Source organism: Piliocolobus tephrosceles, chromosome 8, assembly GCF_002776525.5.
Source record: "Piliocolobus tephrosceles isolate RC106 chromosome 8, ASM277652v3, whole genome shotgun sequence".
NCBI lineage: Eukaryota > Metazoa > Chordata > Mammalia > Primates > Cercopithecidae > Piliocolobus > Piliocolobus tephrosceles.
In genome coordinates this window covers 22982542-23006761 of record NC_045441.1, presented here as the reverse complement: position 1 = coordinate 23006761, position 24220 = coordinate 22982542, and the positions used below count along the sequence as shown (strand labels likewise).

Below are 24220 nucleotides of genomic sequence, written 5' to 3'. Positions count from 1 at the left end.
AGTTACGGGATAGGAAATATATAATATACATCATTACACTGCTTATTAAAGTGGGAATTAAGACATTGATTTGAAGTACTTCAGCAACACACACACACACACACACACCTTAAGATATTTGATTCCTTGACCCACTAATTATAGAACTTAGCCAAAGGAAATAATGAGAGAAACAAAAAAGATTAATTTTCTTTTTTTTTTTTTTTTGTTTGAGATGGAGTCTCGCTCTGTCCCCCAGGCTGGAGTGCAGTGGCCGGATCTCAGCTCACTGCAAGCTCCGCCTCCCGGGTTCACGCCATTCTCCTGCCTCAGCCTCCTGAGTAGCTGGGATTATAGGCGCCCGCCACCTCGCCCGGCTAGTTTTTTGTATTTTTTGGTAGAGACGGGGTTTCACCATGTTAGCCAGGATGGTCTCGATCTGCTGACCTCGTGATCCGCCCGTCTCGGCTTCCCAAAGTGATGGGATTACAGGCTTGAGCCACCGCGCCCGGCCTCAAAAAAGATTAATTTTCAAAGATATCTGTCACATTATTCATAATAGTAAAAACTGAAAATGTGAATTTTATAACAGAAAATTATGAAATTATGGTTTTATGGAAATATTATGTAGCCATTAAAAGTATTCTCAACTTTTTCATGAAATGGATACATATTCACAATATAATGTTAAATGAAAATAACAAGGATATAAAACTACCTACAGAATTATATGTACATATGGAGGGAAAAAAGTTAGAAGGAAACATATTAAATCATATTAACAGTAGCTATCCCTGAGTTGTACAATTATTTTCATTTCTCAATATATCTAGGCTTTTAAAAATTATCATACAATGCTTTACATGTGGCACAAGAAAGGCTGCATTATGGTTTTATTTTCACAAGTCAATAGATTGTATTTGGCTGAAAAGGAAAAGTAAATTCCTCTTCATTTTTGAATGCTCAGGGCCTAATATAGCGTGTAACACAGAATAGACCCTCAAACATGGTTAAGCTAACAAAGGACTGGCTGGCTGTGGAGGCCAGACAGAGATATAAAGATAGAAAGACGAATGGACAGATAGTTTGAAAAGTCTTCAGCATTTAGTAAAATTCATATCTTTTCTAGGATTTTTAGGGGATAAACGGAACTCATAATTTGACAGACCTTAGAGAAAATAAACGGATGAGGAAGAAAATTAAAGAAATGATCTTTTCAAGGATACAACGAAGTGAGACTTAATCAATTGAGCTAATTCTTCTACCAACTTTAATCCCTTTTCCAAATTTCACTCACATCTATAAACACATCTACTTCTTAGATAGATAAGAGAAAGTAACTTCAAAAGCAGTGACACAATTTCTCCTTCCATCTACCAGGAGGATAAATTTACATTCTCAGAACCACTGAAAGCTATGTCTAGGTGAACCCAACTCCTTCATAAAATCTCCAAGGAGAGCTATCAAAATTAATGCTTAAACTTCAGTAGACTACTGCAAGGGAGAGATAAGCTCACTGGATAAACACTTTTTTTTTTTTTTTTTTTTTTTGAACTCTTGCTCTGTTGCCCAGGCTGAAGTGCAGTGGTGTGATCTCAGCTGACTGCAACCTCCACCTCCTGGATTGAAGCAATTCTCCAACCTCAGCCTCTTGAATAGCTGGGATTACAGGCACGCCTCACCATGCCCGGCTAATTTTTGTATTTTTAGTAGAGACTGGGTTTCACCATATTGGTCAGGCTGGTCTCAAACTCCTGACCTTGTGATCCACCCACCTCAGCCTCCCAAAGTGCTAGGATTACAGGCGTGAGCCACTGTACCCAGCTGGATAAACACTTATTTTTATCTATCTTTGGACGCAGAGGCAATGAGGGTGGCTCTGCCCAGAAACTATCACATTTTCTTTGTGTATGCATACTTTCTTGGTAAGGAGATGCATTATAGATTATGTCTCAATTTTCCAACTTACCTGAGGGTAACAGATATGTGTTCTTCACCCACACTGGCATTATGGTGACAAAGGCTTGGGCTCAATGCCCAAGGCTGAAATCTGGTATGAGTTTAAACTTGCTGAGACGTGTGAACTTTGGAGAGAGGAAGTGTAATTTATTATTTTATTGTGTTAATATTTCTTGCACCAGATTTGGGTTTTTTCCCGATGTTTGCATCACCATTATTTCTCCCTCAAAATGGCTGGTTGTTCTTCACTCCATAGACTCAAATGCCATTTCCCAGTTTCAAATCTCCACCAACAATTATAGATAATATCTCAAAATTGCATTGGTTGGTGCAGGGAGAGGATAGACAGAGAGAAATGACATGGAGCGTTACAATCAGGCAGTTTAGGGCTTCAGTTCTTGCTAGTTTTTTGACTTTAGGAAGGCTATTAAACTTCTCAGAAGCTTGGGTTTGGTTTTTTTTTTTTTTAAAAAAAGAAGCTAAGACCTTCTAGGTTGCAGAACAATTGTGAAAATTAACATTATATACTATATGTACCTGGCACAGGGTACACATTCAGTAATAATAACTATTATTATCAATAATTCCTCTGTAAATAAATCATTTGTGGATTTGTTTTCAAACTATGCATTTTCATATAAATGCTCAAATGTCAAAGAAATATTTCTTTTCCAACTTTTTCCCTGTTGTGCTCATTATGAAGTCGATGTCTCCCCGTGTAGAAGAATAGCTTTACAGAATATTTCAGCTACAAACAAATTATATAAAGAAATAATCATAAGGAATCTACAAGCCATTAAAATAAAAACATACATGAAGGTTAAAATTTAGGATTTGGCCTGAAAACATTTAAGTCCAGGATGAGGTAGAATTTAAAATATGTAACAATTATTCCCAATATTTTTAATATAAAAAAAGTTGAGCCCCCTACTGGTTTCAGGAACTTGCTAAAAGTACTCTACTCGCTGAAAGTACAGTCTAGTAACACAGATAACTATGCTCACGAACGTTTTAAGATGTGATTTAAAGCTCTTGCCTTACTGTTTTCTGCAATTCTAAACTAACATACCATGAAATTTTCCCAGTCCAAATCAAGCCCTCACACTGAATGACCCCTCTTAAGCCAGATCCCCTAAAACCTCATCCCAACTTTGCCCTCTTTCTTCCAAAAAGCTACTAAGGCTCTGTCAAGGTAATGATCAATGACTATGGTAGGCAATTAATTCAGCTATACCTTATAAACAGGTCATTTTGGTGGTACTTTCAAGAAACCAGAATTTGACATCCCATAACAATAGTTGTGCATTTGCGGATTCAATCTAACAACAATGTCATTACAATAGACCTTCCGCTAGAAGCCTTGGCGGACAGGTAAACCACACCTATTCGGATTCTTTCTAACATAAAACACCAAGATTCACAAGCTCATTGTCCAGTCACAAAACAAGCAGAACACCAGCTACTTTTCTAAGCAAGTTGAAGGCCCCTCCTAGTGGCCAAGTGCTATCCAGACCTTTAAGAAAACACTTTTTTTTTTTCACTTGACTGTACAAAATCAAGACCTTTTTGTCCTCAGGGTGATGGTACATCCATAGTGCAAAATGGAACATCGCAGCAATTACACCAATATTTCAGACTAGTTTTGAAAACTCCTCTGGGGCTTTTTGGCCCACACTAGTTAGATAAACTGCCCACATTGATCTAATTTGCTCAATAATTGCTCAATTCTCCAATTTATTGCCCAGATGTAGCCAAATTTCTCCCTGTGGACAGGGAAGATATAATGACAGCTTATGACTAAAATGCATCAAATTGCACATACTATTGCAAGTAAGGCAGAGGCCATGAGAGAGGGTTCAGGCATCGAAGGTCCCAAGTCCCCAAGTCAAAGGAGAAACAGCACAGTCGGGCACCATGTGACCACAGAAATGATGAGGCATCTCTTTGCTTCCTACTACAGAGAACTGCTATCTGAGCTGGAGACACTGGAGCAGGAGGTCAGTCATGTCCCCCATATACTTCAGAGCAAGGTCAACTCTGAGGATAGGGGATTCTACTCTTTCAAAAGCTCTGCCACAGTGAGTGGCCCTGATCGTTGGTGACTGCTTCCTGCCACCACAGCTTCCTGCCACCAGAACTTGTGGGGATCTTTGAGGCCTAGGAACACTTTTCAAACAAGACATCCTCAGGGAAGTCATACACATTCCATACCAAACAATTTATCATAAGCTCTACAGCAGCTGAAATGAATCCCTCTCCCTTTCTGAGCTCATCCACGATGACATGCATCTCTCTATTCTCTCCTGACTTGGTGAAGACTAAATGTTTGGGGTGGGTGGGGAAAGTAGGAGAGACAGAAGAGAAGCAGTGGGGGGAAAGAAGGAAAATAAAAACCAGCATCCATTTGTTCATGAATTCAGCAAATTATTATGTATACTCGTTATGTGCCAAGCACGGAAGATACAGTCACCATTTTACCCTAATGGATGGAGTTAAATAAAACCATCACAAACAAAAATATATAATTACAAATCATTTTAGATGTTTGGAGAGTAAAGTATGGAGTGCTATAAAAGAGTTTCCCAACAGGAAGTGATCTGGTCTTGGGAATCAGAACAAGCTTCCCTAAAGAAGGAATGTCTGGGCTTTGCAGTGCCGCATGAGTGGGTGGAGACTATCTAGGTATAGGGCGATGGGAAGGAGAAATGGGAGGAAAAAGAAAAAGCAGCCTAAGTAAAAGCCATGAGATATGAGGCCAGTGCTTCTCAAACTTTATTTGGCAAATGAACCTCTGGGATCATGTGGAATGGCAGATTTCAATTCAGTGGGCCTGGAAGAGGGACAGAGATGTCGCATTTCTAACGAGCTCACAGGTGAGACCCACGTTGCTGGTGGGAGTCCTCCCTTTGTGTAGCAAGGATGGAGAGGTTCTGTCTGAAGGCCAGAGTGGCCAGAGCAGAGTGGACAAGGATGAGGGACAGTGATGAGGTCAGAGAGGTTGACAGAGGCTGGACCCTGCCTGGCTGCTCAGAACATCTTCAAGAATCCAGTCTAAGAGACAGGGAAGCCATGAGGGTCTCCATTTTCTTTGCTTTCTTCAAGTAACCTTCCTTGGAGTTTCATTTTCCCTGGGAGACAGCACTTTGCAATATCTAAAGTGTAAGTGAGAGCAAAGGTGTTTATGGACTTCAGGGCTTCTAAGAGCCAATAAAGCACAGCTCCTCCATCACAGACAGCCCATTAACAACCCATGTTTATTGGTAAAACTCCTCTGAACTTAATACGCCTTTGTCAGCAAAAGTAATTGATCTTGGCCGGTTAATTTGGCTGGTTTTACAGACAGAGGACTTGCTGCTCTTTTAAGAGTGTCCTAGCACTCTGTGGGCTATACCCCCTCCTGTAAGCAATTTCCAAGAACACTGAGCCCCTGGGGTTCTTAAAATAGTTTGGTAAAAAGAACACAAACATCTCTCATTGGCACCTTGGTCTTTAGTCTCACAACATTGAAGACAGGTTTTACAGAAATGCCTGCGCCGGCTGCTACCAGTCTGTTTCCTGAAAAGTTGACTGAACAAAGCCACACAAAGCTGTCTGCTGTACAGTTAAGCAGGTAGGAAGCCAAAGTGTGCTTTAACCAACACTCAGTATACTTTATAAACTACTGTTTGCTTCAGTGTTAGGAAAGAATCCTCTTTCCATTTAAAAATGAATATAGTGCTTATGTGCACTGAACACATCTCATAAAGAATGCACTCTAGTATGACTCAGACTGCTATATGGAACAGCTAATGGGACTCAAGCTGTCACTCCCCTGATGAATATCGGGACTCTGAAGAAGTGGTTATCTTGGCTCTTGTATTTCCATAATGGGTAAACAGGGATGATGCAGTTTCACAAGTGATAAGAAAGCACCACGTTTTCTAAGTGAGTCATGATGATAGTCACACCTAAAAATGTTAGGTCTGCTTCTGAAATGGACAAGAGCAAAAGGTTGTGAAATCCCCTCCAGATAATCCGTAAATGTTATGATCTCAATTGTCTGGAATGCCATAGAGATGGACCAGCTGAAACCAGGATGTACAATCACGTGTGAGGCATTTGTTTCATGATCTCAGGAATCCATCTCAATAAGACAGTGTCTTCCTGGTGGTCTGCCTCTCTGTCACCACATCACAAAAACATCAGTAGACAGACTTTCACAAATTCAGAGAGTGTAACTAAGTGGGTTGGACCACAAATACAAGCCACATGGCATATACAAGCCACTTGCCAGTGGGGACACCATGAAGAGTTTGCAGTTCATCCACTGGAGCTGGATAATACCCCTAAGGGATGCTTCACACACACACACACACACACACACACACACACACACACACACAACTCCCTAGGGTGTGCCCCCAAGGCAAACAGTAAGCTAGTGATAAGGGGATATCTGACCAGAGTTACTCTCCCAGGCAAAAATAGGCTGGCCAGCTTGGAAGGGCAGAAGTTGCAGGATGGAAGAGGAAACATTACTCTTTCTTAGTGTACTACATCAAAAGACAGCAATAGGAAAGAAGAAGGGGGACAACATTGTTGAGCGCCTGCCAGTGGTGCTAAGCATGGAGGAGGAGGGAGGGAAAGATGGCAGGGAAGCTATAGCAAATGAGAGCCATGGAGCCCCAGGAATACAAAAGAGAAAACATTTGCTTCTCCTTGGGGGAATCATGTTCTCAGGGAGTTGCACTGGGGTGGTGATAACAGACTTGGAAAGGTCAAGATTCACCAGGTGAGCAAGCAGAAGAAAGGAATTACAGACAGGGTAGCAGCATGAGCAAAGGACTGGAGGCGAAAGAGAGTAATAGGTTTGGGGAAAAGCTAAAGGCTTAGTCTTCCAAACGTGTTTATGCATATGTGTGTATGCATATGCGTCTGCATATATATGCATACATATTCACAAACACATGAATGTACAGATGTTTACGTGCATATATATGGACACATATGCACACATACATATGTTGTAGCTGACTCTGTTGCTGCCGTACCCACATCCTCTCACCCTTACCACTTGGTGCGTGCACATGCCCATACTTCTAACTTCCAGTCCAGTTAGTCCCTGATGGTATTTTGACTTAAGCGATATGCATTCAGTAGAATATGTACTTTTGAGTATCCATACAACTATTCTGCTTTTCACTTTAAGTACAGTTTTTAAGAAGCTTAATGAGCTATTCAATACTTTATTATAAAATAGGCTTTGTATTAGATGATTTTGTCCAACTATATGCTAATATAAATGCTCTGAGCATGCTGAAGACAGGCTAGGCTAAGCTACAGTGTTCAGTAGGTTAGGTGTGTTAAATGCATTTTTAACTTAAGATATCTTCAACTTACAATGCATTTATCGGAGCATAACTCCACTGTAAGTTGAGAAATACCTGTTTTTGTGTTTCTTCCTCTTGCTGCTGAAGACCACTCTGCCACTTGAGGGGTAGGCTGGAAATGTTACCCAATCAAGACCCCCCGGGAGCAGCCCTCAACCAAAGCCTGGTTGGAGTTGGTGTGTAGACATTTCAGTTATCTCCCTCCTTCAGTGAAAACATTCTGAGGCATGAATTTTACATTGGCTTCCAGACTTTTCCCAGCAAGACTAAGCTCTGGTCACACACAATGGTAGCTCACTTGGTGTCAAAGTCTATTTGTACTATTTTAACAAAATATCTGAGAGTGGGTAACTTATAAAGAACAGGAATTTATTTCTCACAGTTCTGAATGCTGGGAAGTCCAAGATCAAGGTGCTGGCAGGTTTGGTGTCTGGTGAGGGCTGCTGTCTCTGCTTCCAAGATGGTGCCTTGCTGCAACCTCCGAAGGTGAGGAACACTGTGTCCTTACATCGCGGGAGTGACAGAAGGGCAAGAGAGATGAACTTCCTCCCTCAAGCCCTTATATAAGGACACTTGGCCATTCATGAGAGCAGAGACTTCGTGGCTTAATCACCTCCTAAATGTCCCACCTCTTAATACCACCACAATGGCAATTAAGTTTCAACTGAATTTTGGGGGACATTCAGACCATAGCACTTAGTGACATTCCCTCAACTGGCTGCTTCTTCATCTTTGTCTCCCCTCCACACTCTTCTGCCCATGCCTTCTGTATCTCCCAAATAAACTACTTATACATATATACTTGTCTCAAGGTCTGTTTCTGGGGCATCCAATCTTAAACATGTGTATGTTAGAAATGTGTTGAGAAATACCTTAGAAATGTGTATGTTTGTATTTGTATTTATAGGCATGTTTATATATATGTGTGTGTGTGTATAGATACATGCAATTATAGATATAGAGATATACAAATACATAGTCATATAAATACTATATACATGCTCCAGTGCATAAGAGGTTTGTATTTCTCTATATATACAACTTTCTATTTTTACCAAAGCAAAACAGGTTTATACATGCAGTCTTCATTTGTACAAGGGAAGCTGCAGCCTAACATTATGAACACCCCTCTGGCATCCTCCTTAGTAGGGCACATGGCCTCGCACAGGTCCCGTCTAAAACCCTTCTTCAGCTTTGCCCCCTCACACAGCAAGACAGCACCCCACACCTGAACGCACCTCACATGCCAAAGCTTCCAAGCTGGCTGCCAGGGCAACACTGGCAAACTCCATGCCTCCTAGTTAAACTCCATGCCTCCAGGCCATACATTTGGAATATATTCCATTCTAAAGTGAACATCTCCACAGTTACCATCCTCAAGAGAGGGCCATTTGCTGCCAAGACATTACTTTTTTTTTTAGTGTACTCCATCAAAAGGTAGCAAAAATGAAAGAATATTAAAAACCAGATTATTTTACTAACAAGCTACAAAAAAGCGAGCTTACACCTCAAATGTGTGTGTTCATAAAAGAAAAACTGCTCTCATGACACTCCCCATACCCAAGCTGGTACACAAAAGTCCTATCCTCAAGCAAGAACTCCATTGCCTCTCCCATTTATTCTATTAATCTAAAGACTGATATCAGGAACATAATCAAAGTCATTCGTTGCCCTTTGAGTGCCGAGGGTGGCTCTGCAGAAAACTAGACAGAATACAGGAATACACGAAATTAAATATAAGGATATGAGAAAGGAATAGACTCCAGGTCTGGCAAGAACTCACTAGGCAGGAAAACTTGGTGTTTTATTCATCATGCATTGTGTTTAGAAACATATGAAATCAGAATGCCTGCAGTACATTTTGGTTTGTGACCCCTGTACATATCATCTCTAAGCTCATTTCCAGTTCCAGCACCAGAGAATTCTGGCCAGCTGTCATTGGTACAGCTGCAGGAACTTTCCATTTTCTTTACCACCTTCTAAATTTCCTCTCCAAGGAGGCTCAGCTGCCTGACCTTGGCACACCTTTACCCGGAAAGGCAGTTCATTCAGATGCACATTTACAATTTCCTATTGAAATATGCCTTGTTTTTCCTCAGTCTACTCCCAAAAGCATAAGATTATTTTTAAAAAATTATCAGAAAGCTTCATAGTTTACAGTATGGAAGAAATAAAATTGAGAAATGGGTAATATTTAATGGTAAATAGAAATAATTTACATAAAAAATAAGGCTATTTAGGCCAGGCATAGTGGCTCACACCTGTAATCCCAGCATTTTGGGAGGCTGAGGCGGGCAGATCACTTGCGGTCAGGAGTTCCAGACCAGCCTGGCCAACACGGTGAAACCCCATATCTACTAAAAATACAAAAATTAGCCAGGCATGGTGGCGCACACCTGTAATCCCAGCTACTTGGGAGGCTGAGGCAGGAGAATCACTTGAACCTGGAGTCAGAGGCTACAGTGAGCTGACATAGCACCACTGCACTCCAGCCTGGGAGACAGAGCAAGACTCTGTCTGAAAAAATAAAACATTAAAAAATAAAGCTATTTAGTCAAAATTAGCAGGAGAGGAACATCATGGCGTTTGAGTTGGAATATGCAAGCTCATGTCTATTTTCATGAGCACTTTGTGTTTTTTATATATTATTATATACATGATGTATATTATGTATATTGCGTATGTTTTATATCTAGATATATAGACACATACATATATACTCTCTTCCTCCCTCCCTTTCTTTTTACCTCCTTCTCCCCCATGCAAAAGCCATCACACTTGGTCATATTTCCTCTAATCTGTATTCTCTAGGTTGGGTGCATGTGTGCTGAAGGGAGGAGGAAAGATTTTCGAAAAGACATGTAGAGAAACAACAAATGCTATGATTTATGATGATCCACATATGATTCTGTTTTGGTGAAATTAGGATGCTAGAGTTACCCATGTATTTTCCTTTTAGTATTCTGAGATGCAGACTGAGTCACAAGTGACTTGGAAAATGTATGTTCTTTATTATAACAGATTAAAATCTTAAAAAATAGATGGTTGTACTAATTCCCTACTGTAAATAACTTGGAGCAGCTGGTTAAGACTAGATTCCCTGTCACTACCACCACCACTGACTTCACCCTAAATTTAACATATATTAATGAAAAAGATCCCTTTAAAATAATAGCACGTGCCAAGTTCTTTTTTATATCTAAGCTTGTTGGAGAGATCATTAGTATACGGCTTAGAATTCAGTAATGCTTGGAAAGACAAGCCTATGACTTTGTCTGATTCCTCCTCTGCCCTGAATCCAACATTTCAGGCGATTTCCTCCTATCCACTCTGCAACCTGTAAATGATCAGCCCTCAAACTAAGTTCTCACCCCTCAGGATGCACAGAAGCAAGCTGTGTTTGTCCCCATCACTTCTCATTTGGCTGCACTAAAAAACCAAGCAGCTGCCTCAGCAAGAAGCTCCTCAACTCCTGAGGAACAGAAAATCCATGCTTTCCCCAAAAAAAGGAGGCGCGTGGAGGAAAGGTAGCCTCTCTTCCTCACGCTTCGGAGCGGAGTTTCTCAATCAGGAGCAAGTTTGCCCTCCATGGGCCAATGGGTGGTCTGCAGACATTGGTGGTGGTATAGCTGGAGGGGTTTACTGGCATCCAGTTGGTGGAGCCAGGGGACCTTGCTAAACATCCTGCAATGCACAGGACAGGCCTATGAAGAAGAATTTCCCAGCCCAGAATGTCAGTAGCGCGGAGCCAGGTGGATGAGCTTTTCCCTCGGCTCCGCATCAGGAGGGACTGACATTTCCCCAGAAAGGAGTCAAGGGAGAGGCTGTAGAGACCGGGGGTGCTCTTGGTGAGTACAAGCAGCGCTTAACCCAAAGGACACCCTGCAAACATCCACAGCAGGACTTACAGTGCAGGAACACTTGGTACATTTGCTTCCTTCCGGCTGAAATTCCTCTCCTTCTTGATACTGCACACCCTCAAACACACACCCTAGAAAGCAGAGAAGAGTTTAGAATTAGGGCAACAGCCACCGTCATTCAACCTGACACAATCCTTCTATCCACAGTTCATCAATTGCGTATCTCCACCCAGCCGAGTGTCCTCTTCAACCAGTGGACAAGATTGCTGCATAGTGTGAAAAGAAAAAAACAGGCAAAAGATGGGCATGGGACCAAAACCCCAAAGATTCTGGAAAACAAATAAGACATTGGAACCCAGGACGGCCCAAGGGGCAGCAGTGCACCATAGAGAGCCATGCAGGGAGCTGTGTGGTGATCATGCTGCCCACTGCCAAAGGGACCAAACCCAGAGGGGCCAGAGGAGGCAGATGGAAGGCCAAGGGAGAGAAGTCAACCATGAGCTCAGAGCGGATGACACCAGGGGCCCCACTCGATGAGTACCTAAGAATGGCACAGCCTCTACCGCATCCTAGGTACCCCTACCTCACTCCATATCCCCAACGACCCTACAAAGTAGGGACTTTCATCACTCTTTTCACAGATAAGGAAAATGTGGCTCAGAGGGGAAAGTAACTCACCCCAGCTGGCAGGTGGCAGAGCTAGAATTCAAAATCAGTTCTGACCCATCTGCTGCACTGTTCAGAGGACCAGGTACAAAGGCAAGAAGGGGCAGAGGCAGGACAGGAGGTATCACATGGGTTTTCAGCCCCACGCTCTCTGTTAAAGGGGCTGTGGCCCCCTCCAAGTTTGAGCTAATAATAGGACCAAAACCCAAGAGGTGTTCCTTATTCAGAAAGATGCCCAGGACACTGCCAAATTCCAAAGAGAGGTCATAAATGGCAGGACGCACAGACCAGACAGGAACCCTATGTCACACAGGCCATGGGACAACTATGAGTTAACAGCAAAGCCACTTTCCTCAGGACTGACCTCACAAGGTGGTGGGCCAGGACAGCTGAGGTCACTTTCTCCATGGAAGACAGTGCTGGGAGCAGAGCTAGCAGTGGGCAAAACTTAGCCAAAGCGGGGTCTTGTGGAAGACTGCTCCACGCCCCTGAGAATGAATGTTCAAGGCCTGCCAGCTAAAGCCATCTGCAGAACCCACCAAGCTCTTGGAGCTGCTGGTTCCTGACAAAGAAGAATGGGCATTACCCCCACCTGATCTGGCCACTGACCTTATTCATCTTAAGCTAGATACAGAGCCCTTTGTTAAATGGAAGACATGCAGACAAGTGCTACTGAGCCTGAAGTTGCATTACCAAGTGAAACTGTGGTTTAAAAAAATGCCCCAGGCATAAGATCTGTATGCTACTGGCATGCAGAGTTAGCAATCAAGCAGCTCCTTGGTATTCTCAGTGATGCCAGAAGGCTTGGTAAGTGTGGGGCCCTCCTAGTGGCTGTATCTCAGCACTGTTACTATGGCAGATACCCAGTCATCTCTCTTTAAGGTGCACTTCCAAAAAGGCAGCTTTAATTCTTTCATACAGGTTTGCACCATTGATTTTGTCATACAGATTGCCAGATTAACTATAACAATCTACACTTGACCACTTAAAGGAATTATAAATGAAAATTCTATGCAAATTGTTTCCATCACAACCCACCATTCCTGAGCAAAGAGCCCAGCGAAAAGGAAGGAGCAGTCGACCAAGAATGCCCTAAAATCTGCTTCGGGAAGAAACTGACCAGGGATTACGTGTTTGTCATTACACAGAATGCCATTTCCTGATCTATGCCAGTCCTTCTGAGTGACCAAAGAGGATATCCAAGGCTTCTCTTGACTCTCCCTCTCTAGATTTGCCTGAAGACTCCCTCACAAGACAAAAGATAATGCCTCGTGGATACAGTTCCTTCTGGATCCTCCAATTTGCATCCCAAAGCCTGGCCTTTGAAATTAAGGATAGGGAATGAAACTGATTCATGACCCCATAACTGAGGACACAGAGCCTGCCCAGGTGTCAGGGAGCTGGTGGGTGACAATGGCACACCAATTCTTAAAGATTTGCCTCCCAGAGCACCTGGACCTAAGCTTCTCAATTCTTGCGGCATGTACGGGCATGGGAGGTAGTGCCCTATGGTGGTCAGAAAAGAGGAGGGGCTGGATCCCAACCCCATCTTTGGCCCTTACTCACTCACAGACCTCAGGCAGGCACTTATTCTTGGTGGGCCTAATTTCTTCCTGTGTAAACAGTGGATGGCTGTGAGGACTTAGCACTGTAATATGAGCAGTCATGGAGTTCAGCCCTTTCCTTCCTAGAAACCCAACGAAAAAGAGAGTGGAAGAAGCAATGGCTCAAACATAACTTCAACTGCTGAAATAGATCACTCTGCTGTTTGTGTACCCACAGTTTCAAAGGCAGCCTGAAAATATGACTATCTCCTAAGTGAGGAGAATGTTCTACAGGGTGAGAGGTCTCGGGCTTGAAGTGTTCCATTTCATTATTGTTGGTCCATGACAGATCCCATGGTTATGAGGAGGGGGCAGCTCTGAGTTGATTCTGTGTCAATAAAGCAACAGTCGGCCGGGCACGGTGGCTCACGCCTGTAATCCCAGCACTGTAGGAGGCCGAGGCAGGTGGGTCACGAGGTCAGGAGATCGAGACCATCCTGACTAACAGGGTGAAACCCCATCTCTACCAAAAATACAAAAAAATTAGCCAGGCGTGGTGGCGGGCGCCTGTAGTCCCAGCTACTTGGGAGGCTGAGGCAGAAGAATAGCGTGAACCCGGGGGGTGGAGGTTGCAGTGAGCTGAGATCATGCCACTGTACTCCCGCCTGGGCAACAGAGCGAGACTCCATCTCAAAAAAATAAATAAATAAAATAAATAAATAAAAAATAAAGCAACAGTCTATTCAACACAACTGAATTCATATTTAAGAGCTATGATATTTTAAAATCTATATGGTATATAAAACATGCTCTGTTATCAATGTCAGGGTTGGCTGTGTATAGAAATTATTTGGGAGATCTGAGACCCCAGAGTTCCTCAGAGATTCTGATGGAATTGGTCTGGGATGCAGCTTGATCATCAAGACTGATTTTTTTAAGGATTTCCAGGTGACTCTGGTATGCAGCCTGGACAACTACTGATCTCATTGAATAAAGATCCTGTAGGCATTTAAGGATTCAGTTAGGCGATACAAACTTTTCAACGCATTCTGAGGGAAAAGCACTCAAGCAATCTCGGCTTGATAGACACAAAATAACTGGATAATGGAAAAAATAATTTTACTTTCAACCAGTTTTTGGCTTTCATGTAAGCTCATGAACAATACAAGCTTTGCAGAAATCCCAGTGAGAAAAAGGAGCTGAATAAAGACAGCCAGGGGAGCTGAGAGGGGTTAGACGTAAGTGGAAGCTGGCTATCCTTGTCATTCAAGGGTGAGAAAAGGCTGAACTCTGAAAGGGACCATGCCTTTCAGACCGCATGGAGGAAAGCAACAGGTGCCTGAGAATGGAGCAGGAGCTCATCTCTGCAGAGTGTCCCGTGGTGCCTTAGGCACTTCACAGGAAGTTTCCAAGAACAGAAGGCCCTTTGGAGATTAACCTCAAAAGCAGAGCAGTAGTCCTATTACCACTCTTGAGGAAAAGCACTCAGAAAAAAACGACAACAACAACAACAACAAAATGCAGAACACCTGTCGGAGACTATCGGCCAGTGGCTTAAGAGATCAGGAAAAATCTCTCACCTCAAAATCCCCAGGCTTATATGTAAGGGCAGGAAAAGATGCAGGAGGCCTTTGTAATCCTGTTCAGAAAAGTAAAAGGAAACGTTCCAGCCACTGCAAAGGAAAGATCCTTTTGCTGTCAGCTAGAAAGCAGGTCCCTCTAAAAAGACAGAGAGTTCACCTTGTTGAACCACACAGAAAACTGAGACTAGCAAAACCCTAAGCTAAATTCACTTAGGGACACAGCTCTCAGTTTTCAGAAAACATCTGGTCACCTCATCACCATGGCGAGCTCTGGCCAGGATTTTGCAATATGAAGCAGTAAAAAGACATTTCTGGAAGCCAGAGAAAGCCACAGCCTTTTCTTCCAAAATAAGCATTACCTGTAGCTCTGTGGAGTGGAAAGCAGACCTCGGAGCCTGGAGAACCTGCATGCCAGGACCTCCAGCACATTGCATTCATGCTGGGCACACCAAGGAGGCCAAGCGGAGATTTCTATGCAAAGGAGCTCTCTCTCTAAACCCATTAGGTACACAGATGTAAAGGGAAGAAAATTTCCAACAAGAGGGGTTGGGAAATTCATGCATTCCTGAGGGAACACACAGAGATTTCCAGCCTCCCCTTCCTGAGAATGTTACCTGGACATGTGGGGCAGCACATTCCCAGATGCTCCAAAGGGTTTTTACAGTGAACAACACAGCGCACCTCAGACTCTGTGACAACGCCCTCCTGAAACACAGAACACCACAAGCAAAGTCAGCCCGGAATTCCCACGGAGTTACTACTTTTAGAAAGTGACCTTTGTAGGAGAAGTGTCCAAGCACAAAACCCGCAAAGCTTGGTGGGTGTCAGGGCAAGAGGTATGAGACACCAACGAGGTGAGATCCAGGCTCACCCCAATCGATGCTCTAGAACTCAGTGCAAATCTATCGCCTCTTATTTTCCCTGTCTTTGCTTTCTCTTTGGCCCTAATTTCTTGCTTCCTTTTAAATCTAGTTTTTAAGACTTTCTTGGTGTCAGTAAGTACCCAACAGAATCTAGCTGCTTATTCACAGTTGTTTTAGGTTTTCCACAATCCTATACTTTCTGTCATTGTTATTCACGTGAAGCCATTAATGGTGAGGCACAGAGTATAAGCACCTTAACCCAGACTAGCACCTGGAGATCCTAAATCCTTACCAACCTTCTAGAAATAACTAGACCAGCTCTGCAATCTTAGAAAAGTCACTCTGCCTCACACAGATCCTGGGGTCTCAGTTTTCCTCAAGCATCAAAGGAAGGGATTAGACAAAACTATTTTTAAGTTCATATTATATATGTCAAAATAGAGACTTTAGGGCTTAATAATAAAATCAAGTGAGTCTCAAATTGATATTGGGACTCTAATATCACCTTAATGTCAATTGAAATATTTTTAGAATTAATTTTCAGAGTTGGCCTTCGAAGGGCTTTCTCCAGATTCTCTACCCATTTTGTAAATGGATTTGTGTTTTATTTTTGGTTCGGTTTTTGTTGTTGTCTGTGATGGGAGGGGTGGCACAGGCTGAAAACAAACATAACAAATTGACAACTAGGTCATTTTCTTCATCGTGTCTGCTACCACATCATCTCAACCCAACAAGAAGGGCTACACCCTAAATGTTTTCATATCATGTCAGGCCTGAGGTTTCCACTCACTGGAGAATTTGTTATGGCTTAAATCACATGGGAAAGAAAAAAAACAACTAAGGTACCAGCAATATATAACATCACAAAAAGATCCATGCTTTAGTTATGTAACTGAAGCAATGCAAAAAGCTATGCATGGCCCCAAATCAATTTTCCTTCAGTATCTGCAATCCAGATGGAGGATTTAGGTTAGTTCCCAGCATGAATTTCCTGTCTGTGATCTTCAAATTTTCCTCTTCCCATAAGAAATTAAAAGCAGGAAAATAAAGGTAAATTTCTCACCATCAGAGCTCCCTTGGTAGGAAGATATAAGAAATAGGTAGAATTCAATTCAAATGGATCTAGGCCAGATCATTAGACTTGCTGTCATCTGTCTGAGACCTTGTTGTACCCAGTCCATGCAGGTGCTCTACCAGAAGCATTTTTAATAACAGTTTGGCTTTCTGCTTACAACTACCCCTGAAGAGAGTACTATTTCTGTTTTATAGGTGGTTAAAATGAGGTACAGCAAGGTTAAGCAGCAAGTTATGTGAGTGTCAGAATCCATATTTCACCTATTGCCCTACACTGTATTCTCTGCTACTGATTTTGTGCCCTGAGAAAAGAAGAGCATGCAAAGAGAGGTTGCCATTGTGTCATTCTGCAGAGAAGCAAGAAGACTTCCCAGACAGGTGCCAGTAAATGGCAATTTCCTGCATTCCAAGATAAGGTCTCATACCTCAAGAAGGAAGCAAGTCAGTAGAGGGAAGGTCCCAGGTGAGCAAAGGGGCAGCCTTTGGTAGGTCCCTTCACCGCAGCTTGCTTTTCTGCATATTGAATAAATATTATCCTAGCTAGCAGGGCACAGACAAGGTTTTAGAAAGGAGGAAAAATGAAAGGCAAAGTTCCTCTGAGGTAGGTAACATATACTTTTTGTGCCCCATCTTACAGGTCAGCATCTCCTGACTCCCAAGGCTGCTGGTCTTTAAGATCTCTTTCAACAGTAATTAGAGATTCCTGCATCACTCTTTCTGGGCCCTACTGACCTGAGATGCTAGGCAATTGGAGTTTCAGGATTAACAATGGATAATGGCTTAATGTGTTATTCAGTCAACAAAATAGTCCCTCCCATATAACAGCTTCCACTTAATTTAAACAAAGTCTTCACCCAAAGGCAGCAAAATTCACCCATGGCTGGTCCATGAAACTTGAGGATCTTCAAAACCTCTGACTGTTACATAGGAATACTATGCTAGACTCCAGAGGATATGTGATTGTCTTATTTAGCATTGTAACCATGGCTTTGGTTTTCTGAGTGCTCTATCAAAGAGTGGAAATTTTGCTGGTCAAGAGTCAGGGCATGAGTGAAGTGGTATAAATTTTGGAACAAATGTGGGATTTTGGTGTTATGGAAACTTATTGCTCTCATCCCTTTGCAGTATGACACTGATTGGACCTGCAACCTGGAGTAAAAATCCAGCAAATATTTGTTGATTTAATAACTTATTATTTATATTTGTTTACCTACTGCTTATTTTAACAAGTAACAGATTTTCTACATAAATAAGCTGAATATTTAGCTAAATAAATAGCTGAAGTTCTTATGAATGAACATACCTATCATGGCATATAATAGGAGTGAAACTACATACAATTTAGATTTCAGTAAACTAAATGTCACTATGCTTAAGATAAGAGCAAAGAGAAATGTCCATTATTATATTAATCTTTCAATCTCCTTTAAATGCAAAAGCATATCCTTGGACAACGAAATAGGGTTAGGGATAAAATGATTTAACAGCATCTTCTCTACAAAGAGGAATTTTTTAGTTTTGTCAAAATTAGATGAGCATAATTTTTAACAGAGTACGTACAAAGAATTTTTGTGTGCTTGTTTTTTTTAAAGGAGGAGTTTGAAAATTTAGGCTTTTCATTTCTGCTTTAGTTTATCTTGCTGTGTTTAACACCTGACGGGGTTAGAACCATGTGGAATCACTGCTCTTTTCAGAGTTCAGTAAGGATCAGCCACAGTGGACTCCCTAGTTGCTGAATTCGTGGTTTTTTAATTTGTCAGGTTGAAATCATCGAGTTACGGTATACTAATTGCTTCAATGTAATAGTTTACAGATTGGATCCAGTTCAAAATCTTTCTAAATCAGAGAAGGGAAACATACATCCTTTAACAAAATCCCCTTTCTGCTAAGAGGAATTCATGTTTTGCTCAAAGATGACTTCACAGGAAGACATGAATTTTCCCCAAGGACATGTGCATCTTCCTGGAGTTTTTCCAGGCACAATTGAACAACGGTGGACAATTCCGCTGTGTGTTTCTGGAAGCAAGTTCTACACAATATCTATGCTGCACCTGTCTCGTTATGATGAATGTCACAGTAAGTACACACAAGAATACAGTTGCTTTTTCATTGGTTTTTCATTTTTGTTTGGCCTTTTTAGGGTTTTGTTCTGTGTTGCGTGAAGGGGTGACTAAAGAGGACTCTGTGGATTCCTTTTTACTACAGAGAGAAATAGTTGAACTTTACCTGGCACTGGCGTAGAACACAAGGCTCAGCCGGGCTCTGCCATTTGAAGGAGCTGTTATAGGTATTTCCTTCATAGGTGCAACCTAGACAGGAGACACAGAAGCAGGAAGAAAGGCCAAGAATGGATATGGGTTTCCTTTACTGTTTGGAGCAAAATAAGTTATGTTCTCTAAGCCCAAATTAGCGATCACAGGAACCACCATGCTCTTTGGCTACTTTTTCCCAAAACACAACTAAGCCTTCTAAGTATCCACTTGACATTCACTTACATTAATTCATTGACTACTGAAAAGATTAACCTCCTGGATTATATCATCAAGTGCAAAGCCATAGATTGATGAACTCTCATGGCCAAAATGTATAACCTTATGACTTGACTTATGCCTAATGACATATGAGGAGTAACAGAGCTAAAAACACCACTATGAAAAGGGATCTTACATGAGATTAAGTTAACTCAAGATCAAGAGTGAAGCTTAAAACATGATAGAAAATAAAAGCAGAAAATTAAAATACAGGAATTGAACGCAAAATTCTATACCCATCCAAGATTGTTGATGAGCTGCTGTCTCCACTAGATAAAACGTTCAATTCTTACCTCTATTTCTAAGAGCTACAATTTCATATTTTTTTTTGGTATTACTTTTAGGTAGTAAATTAGATTAAGCAAATCTGAAACTACCCAAGTATGGATTATCACATGTTTATTCATTGGCAAAAAGAGAAGTCAAAGGCCAGAGATCCTCAAAAGAAGAAATAAGCCAGTTAGCTTGAGTCTCTGTGGAAAAAGGCCAAAGAAACAATAGTGTGGAAATCACAGCCTAGGTCTTGAGTCAGTTTGTACAAATACCCCTCCACACTGTGGGTTACACAATCTAGGAAGATGCACCTGGCAATGCCTATATTCACTGTATCCTTAGAAGCCCAGTAGGCAAAGAGATTTACCAATACATAGTCTGGATTGCTTAATACAAAAAGTACAGAAGCAGGAACACACACATGTGATAATGCAGAAATAAAAGTGCCTGGCTCTCTGTTGCAATGACTGATTTCTGGCAAGCTAATCAACCTCAATTCACATCACGTTTTTCTTGTCCAAGATGCAGAGAAGAGACTCACTCCTTCCATGAGAACTTTTAGATAATGCTGTGGTTAAAAACAAAAATCCCTCTTAATACATTCAAGCAGAATAACAAAGGACTTAGAAAAAATTCAATAGATGTTTTCATAAACTTGGAACTATGATCTGAATTCCCAAAGAATTATGAATGATTGAAAAGGACTCATTAATACTCTGCCTTCTAGTTCCTACAAATCAAATTACTAAAGTACACAGCCGATTGGAAACACATTAGGGAAATACTTTCACTATATATTTTTTAATTTCCTTTGCATGAAGTGTTACAGAGATAAAATGTTCAACCACAGGAACCCCTAGCACACTACAAATACTTAGGCCAAACCGAGAATGAATACAGTAAATTTTCAACAATGAAAACCAATATAAAACAATTTGGTCTAGCATAAATCTTACTGAACAAACGCACTTACAAGAGACGTGCCATGTGCATGTCTGATCCACTAACACAGACTCATTCAGATAATAAATAACTTGCTCCGAGAGATGGAGGCGGGGAAATCAGAGAACCAAAGCCAATTCATGTTAAGTCCAAGTAAATATGAAACGTCTGCCAAGTCTGCCAGTGGAGTTTCCAAATATGTTATATATTTTCATCATCTGAATTAAAAAACTGAAAGAAAGGGTAACTTTTTGCTGCTAATAGTGCAGGCAAGGATATTGCCTTTTTTGTTTTAGAGGAGGAAGTGTACCACAAAATCCATGTGGGCCAGGGTTAAGAGACTGTTCCCAAACAATGCCAGGTCATGTGCAAAGGGCTCCCAGGAGGAGCACCAGGCTGTCTGAATTATTCTACTCTTTACGGGATAAAAGGTATTGGAATAAATGGTCCACAGTGCAAGGAACCCACCAGTGTTTTCTGCTTCAAATAACTGTCACTGGGAAGCCTTGTTCCTCCACCATATTTTACCACATAAAGAAAGATTGGACAATAATACTGGAAAATCAGACGAAGGTCACTTTGTGAAGTGCTCCATTGCTTAACCAATCTTGTTTACATGTCATTCCATCACATCTGAGTCCATATAACAGATCTTCTCAAATGATGGATGAATCTGAGTGACTGAATAGACTCCAAAACATCTGTGAAAATCTCTTTAGTAAATGTAATCCACACCTTTTCCTTCTTCACCTACCCTCACTACCATCAACTACTTATGGAGACTTCAGTACATCAAGCATTAGAGTGGATTTCATATGTAAGGACTCTCAGAAAAAAAAGGTAATTAAAGAAAGGACATGCTCATCGCTCTTTGGGTTTATGTTCTAAGATAAACATGTTATTTTAATTCATGAAACTAACGAGCTAAATGAAGACTCAGATATACATACAATCAAAGAAAACATTATATGTACTCCAAAAATAAATGACTTCTTAATTTCTGTTAGATAAATTTCTTTACAATTAATTCTATTTGCCACCAACTTTATGCTACTAATAGGGTAAACAGACAGTATCTTGCCCTATTTTTATTTAAGTTACAGAGAGATGGAATATACTATCTCATATTGGCCATGGTAGAAAGAGATGCAGACAAAATTTTCCATCATACATCCAGGCATTGCTTCTCAAACTCCCTCTAGTGACAGACCAGATTTGTTTTTGTTTTTGTTTGTTTGCTTTTTGGTTTTTGTTTTGAGATGGAGTTTTGCTCTTGTCTCCCAGGATAGAGTGCAATGGCACGATCTCGGCTCACTGCAACCTCCGCCTCTCAGGTTCAAGTGATTCTCCAGCCTCAGCCTCCTGAGTAGCTGGGATTACAGGTGCCTGCCACCACGCCCGGCTAATTTTCGTATTTTTAGTAGAGACAGGGTTTCCCCACGTTGGCCAGGCTGGTCTCGAACTCCTGACCTCAAGTGATCCGCCTGCCTCTGCTTCCCAAAGTGCTGGGATTACAGGCGTGAGCCACCGCACCCTGCCTTTGTTTTTGTTTTTTAATCCAGTGTGGACTGATACTTTGATAAAATATAATAAAAGTGATTTACCAGAAAAAAACTGAATTTCAAAGAGACAAAATATAAGCCTAACTGTTATTATTACATGTAATAGGTACAGAATACACTACCAAATTGTATTAAACATTTCTGTTTACTGTCCATTTCTGTACTCATCTTATTGTAGACCAGCACCATGGACCACATTCTGGGACACATTCTGGGTTTAATTGCATTGAGAGGTATATTATGGGAGCAGGAGGAACAACTCAATGAAACAATATAAATATATTCAAGTGTTGATGTTTAGAATAGAAGCAAACTTACAGATATTATAGTTTATCTCCTTCTTTTTACAGATGAGAAAATTTGCACAAAAAGGCTAAAGGGCTCACTCTAAATTAGAAGAAATTAGATTTGAAACTAACACTAGAATCCAAGTGCCATGTGAAAATTACATTTTTACAACCAGGTCTAAATTGCTAGTACTATTTTAGCATTTTCTAATTCAGCATAATATCCTTTGCTTTGAGGACTTCATGGCCCAGGAATAAAACCAGCATTTGTCCATATAAAATTAAATCATAGCAGATCTAGTAATTAAATAAAAGAGTAAGTGACTGGAATAATTAGATGACTGGTCAGGTAAATATGCAGCAACCAGTAAAATAGCTTTTTTTTTCTTTAAATATTTAAAAGAAAATCCCTATAAGGGATTTATAAACATTCACGAGTTTTCTTCTAGTGACGAAAAGCATTTGAGATTTTATAAGCTTCAATAAAACCATCAGTACTGCAGCGGGAGGTGTGTTAATTTTCTGATAAAATCGCTACGATATCTTTAAACCAGCAGTTCTCAAGTGAGAGCAATTTTGCCTTTCACCCTAACCCCTACCCAGGGGACTTTGGGCAACATTAGGAGACATCTTGGGTTATCACCGCTGGAAGATACGGAGTGCTATAGGTACCTAATGGATAGAGGCCAGGGATGATGCTAAACATCTGACAATGTGCACCAAGAATCAACCAGCTCAAAATTTCGATTGTGCCAAGGATGAAAAACCCTGATTTAAACCATCACGCAAAGCTCAGTGGTTCTTCCTTACATCTAAAATAATACAACAATGAGTCTAAATCAGCTACGCTTTTCCTTTGTATATATTTTGGGTTTCTTATGTTAATTCTTTTCAGGGTGGGAAAGAACTCCAGAGTATTTGTCCTAACATTCATATTCTTGTGGAGAAGCTTGGCTTAGCCAACTAGTCAACTGAGAAAATGGGGTAATGAAAACAGGAAGAGCACAAATTAATTGAATCCACAGTTAGGCAATAAAACTCATTTTTCCTATTAGTTGTGACCTTTTTCAGTGGCCACATTATCCCCAGGGAGAAAGAATACCACACATTTTCATCATTCTGTTGTTAAAATAGCTGTTAAAAATCATCAGGACCATAAAAAATGGCATAGGCCTTCTAATGAGCCTTAGTTGTGCCTAGTTTCTCCCATTTAGTCTTAATCCTCTCATTTTTCACATTAACATCAGTCAAATGGCAAAGAACTGGATCTTACCATTATGTATAACTTACCCCCTGGTACCCAAAGCCTTCACAACATGACCCCAACCTACCTTTCCAGTTCTTTCCCTTCATCCCTAGAACTCCATGTCATTGCCTGGGGTTACCTTCACAGTGAATTCGCAAGCTTCTGAATGCATGTTCAAGTTCCTCAACTAAGGCTATCTGGCTTCTGACCCTACCATCCCTCCGCTAAAACTTTACTCTCTTGTGCTATAGCTGCCTTCTAAGGGTCCAAGAAAAAGAAACTCAGTCGTTGTTGTCTGGAGCCTCTTTTTGGAGGGCTGACTGGGCTTTCCTTCTTCAATGCCCTCCCACACCTTCTAGATGCTCTCTCCTAGTTACCTCTCCAACCTCTCTACTCCAGCCTCAGCTAAGCTGCTGGTTATTTCTCGCCTGCCTGGACTATTGCAACAGGCTCACTGACTGTTTCTTCTGCCTGTGGTAGGG

General features: G+C 41.3%; 1 protein-coding gene across 1 annotated transcript in view; it reads right to left on the bottom strand.

Moving 5' to 3' along the window:
- Window positions 1-24220, bottom strand: part of BMPER (BMP binding endothelial regulator) — a 243543-nt gene that overhangs the window by 162922 nt on the left and 56401 nt on the right. The window contains exons 4-6 of the mRNA XM_023191705.1: window positions 19124-19206; window positions 15575-15665; window positions 11216-11298 (exon numbers count right to left, since the gene is read on the bottom strand). Coding sequence (XP_023047473.1) covers window positions 11216-11298; window positions 15575-15665; window positions 19124-19206 — 257 coding nt within the window. The remainder of the gene's footprint in view (window positions 1-11215; window positions 11299-15574; window positions 15666-19123; window positions 19207-24220) is intronic.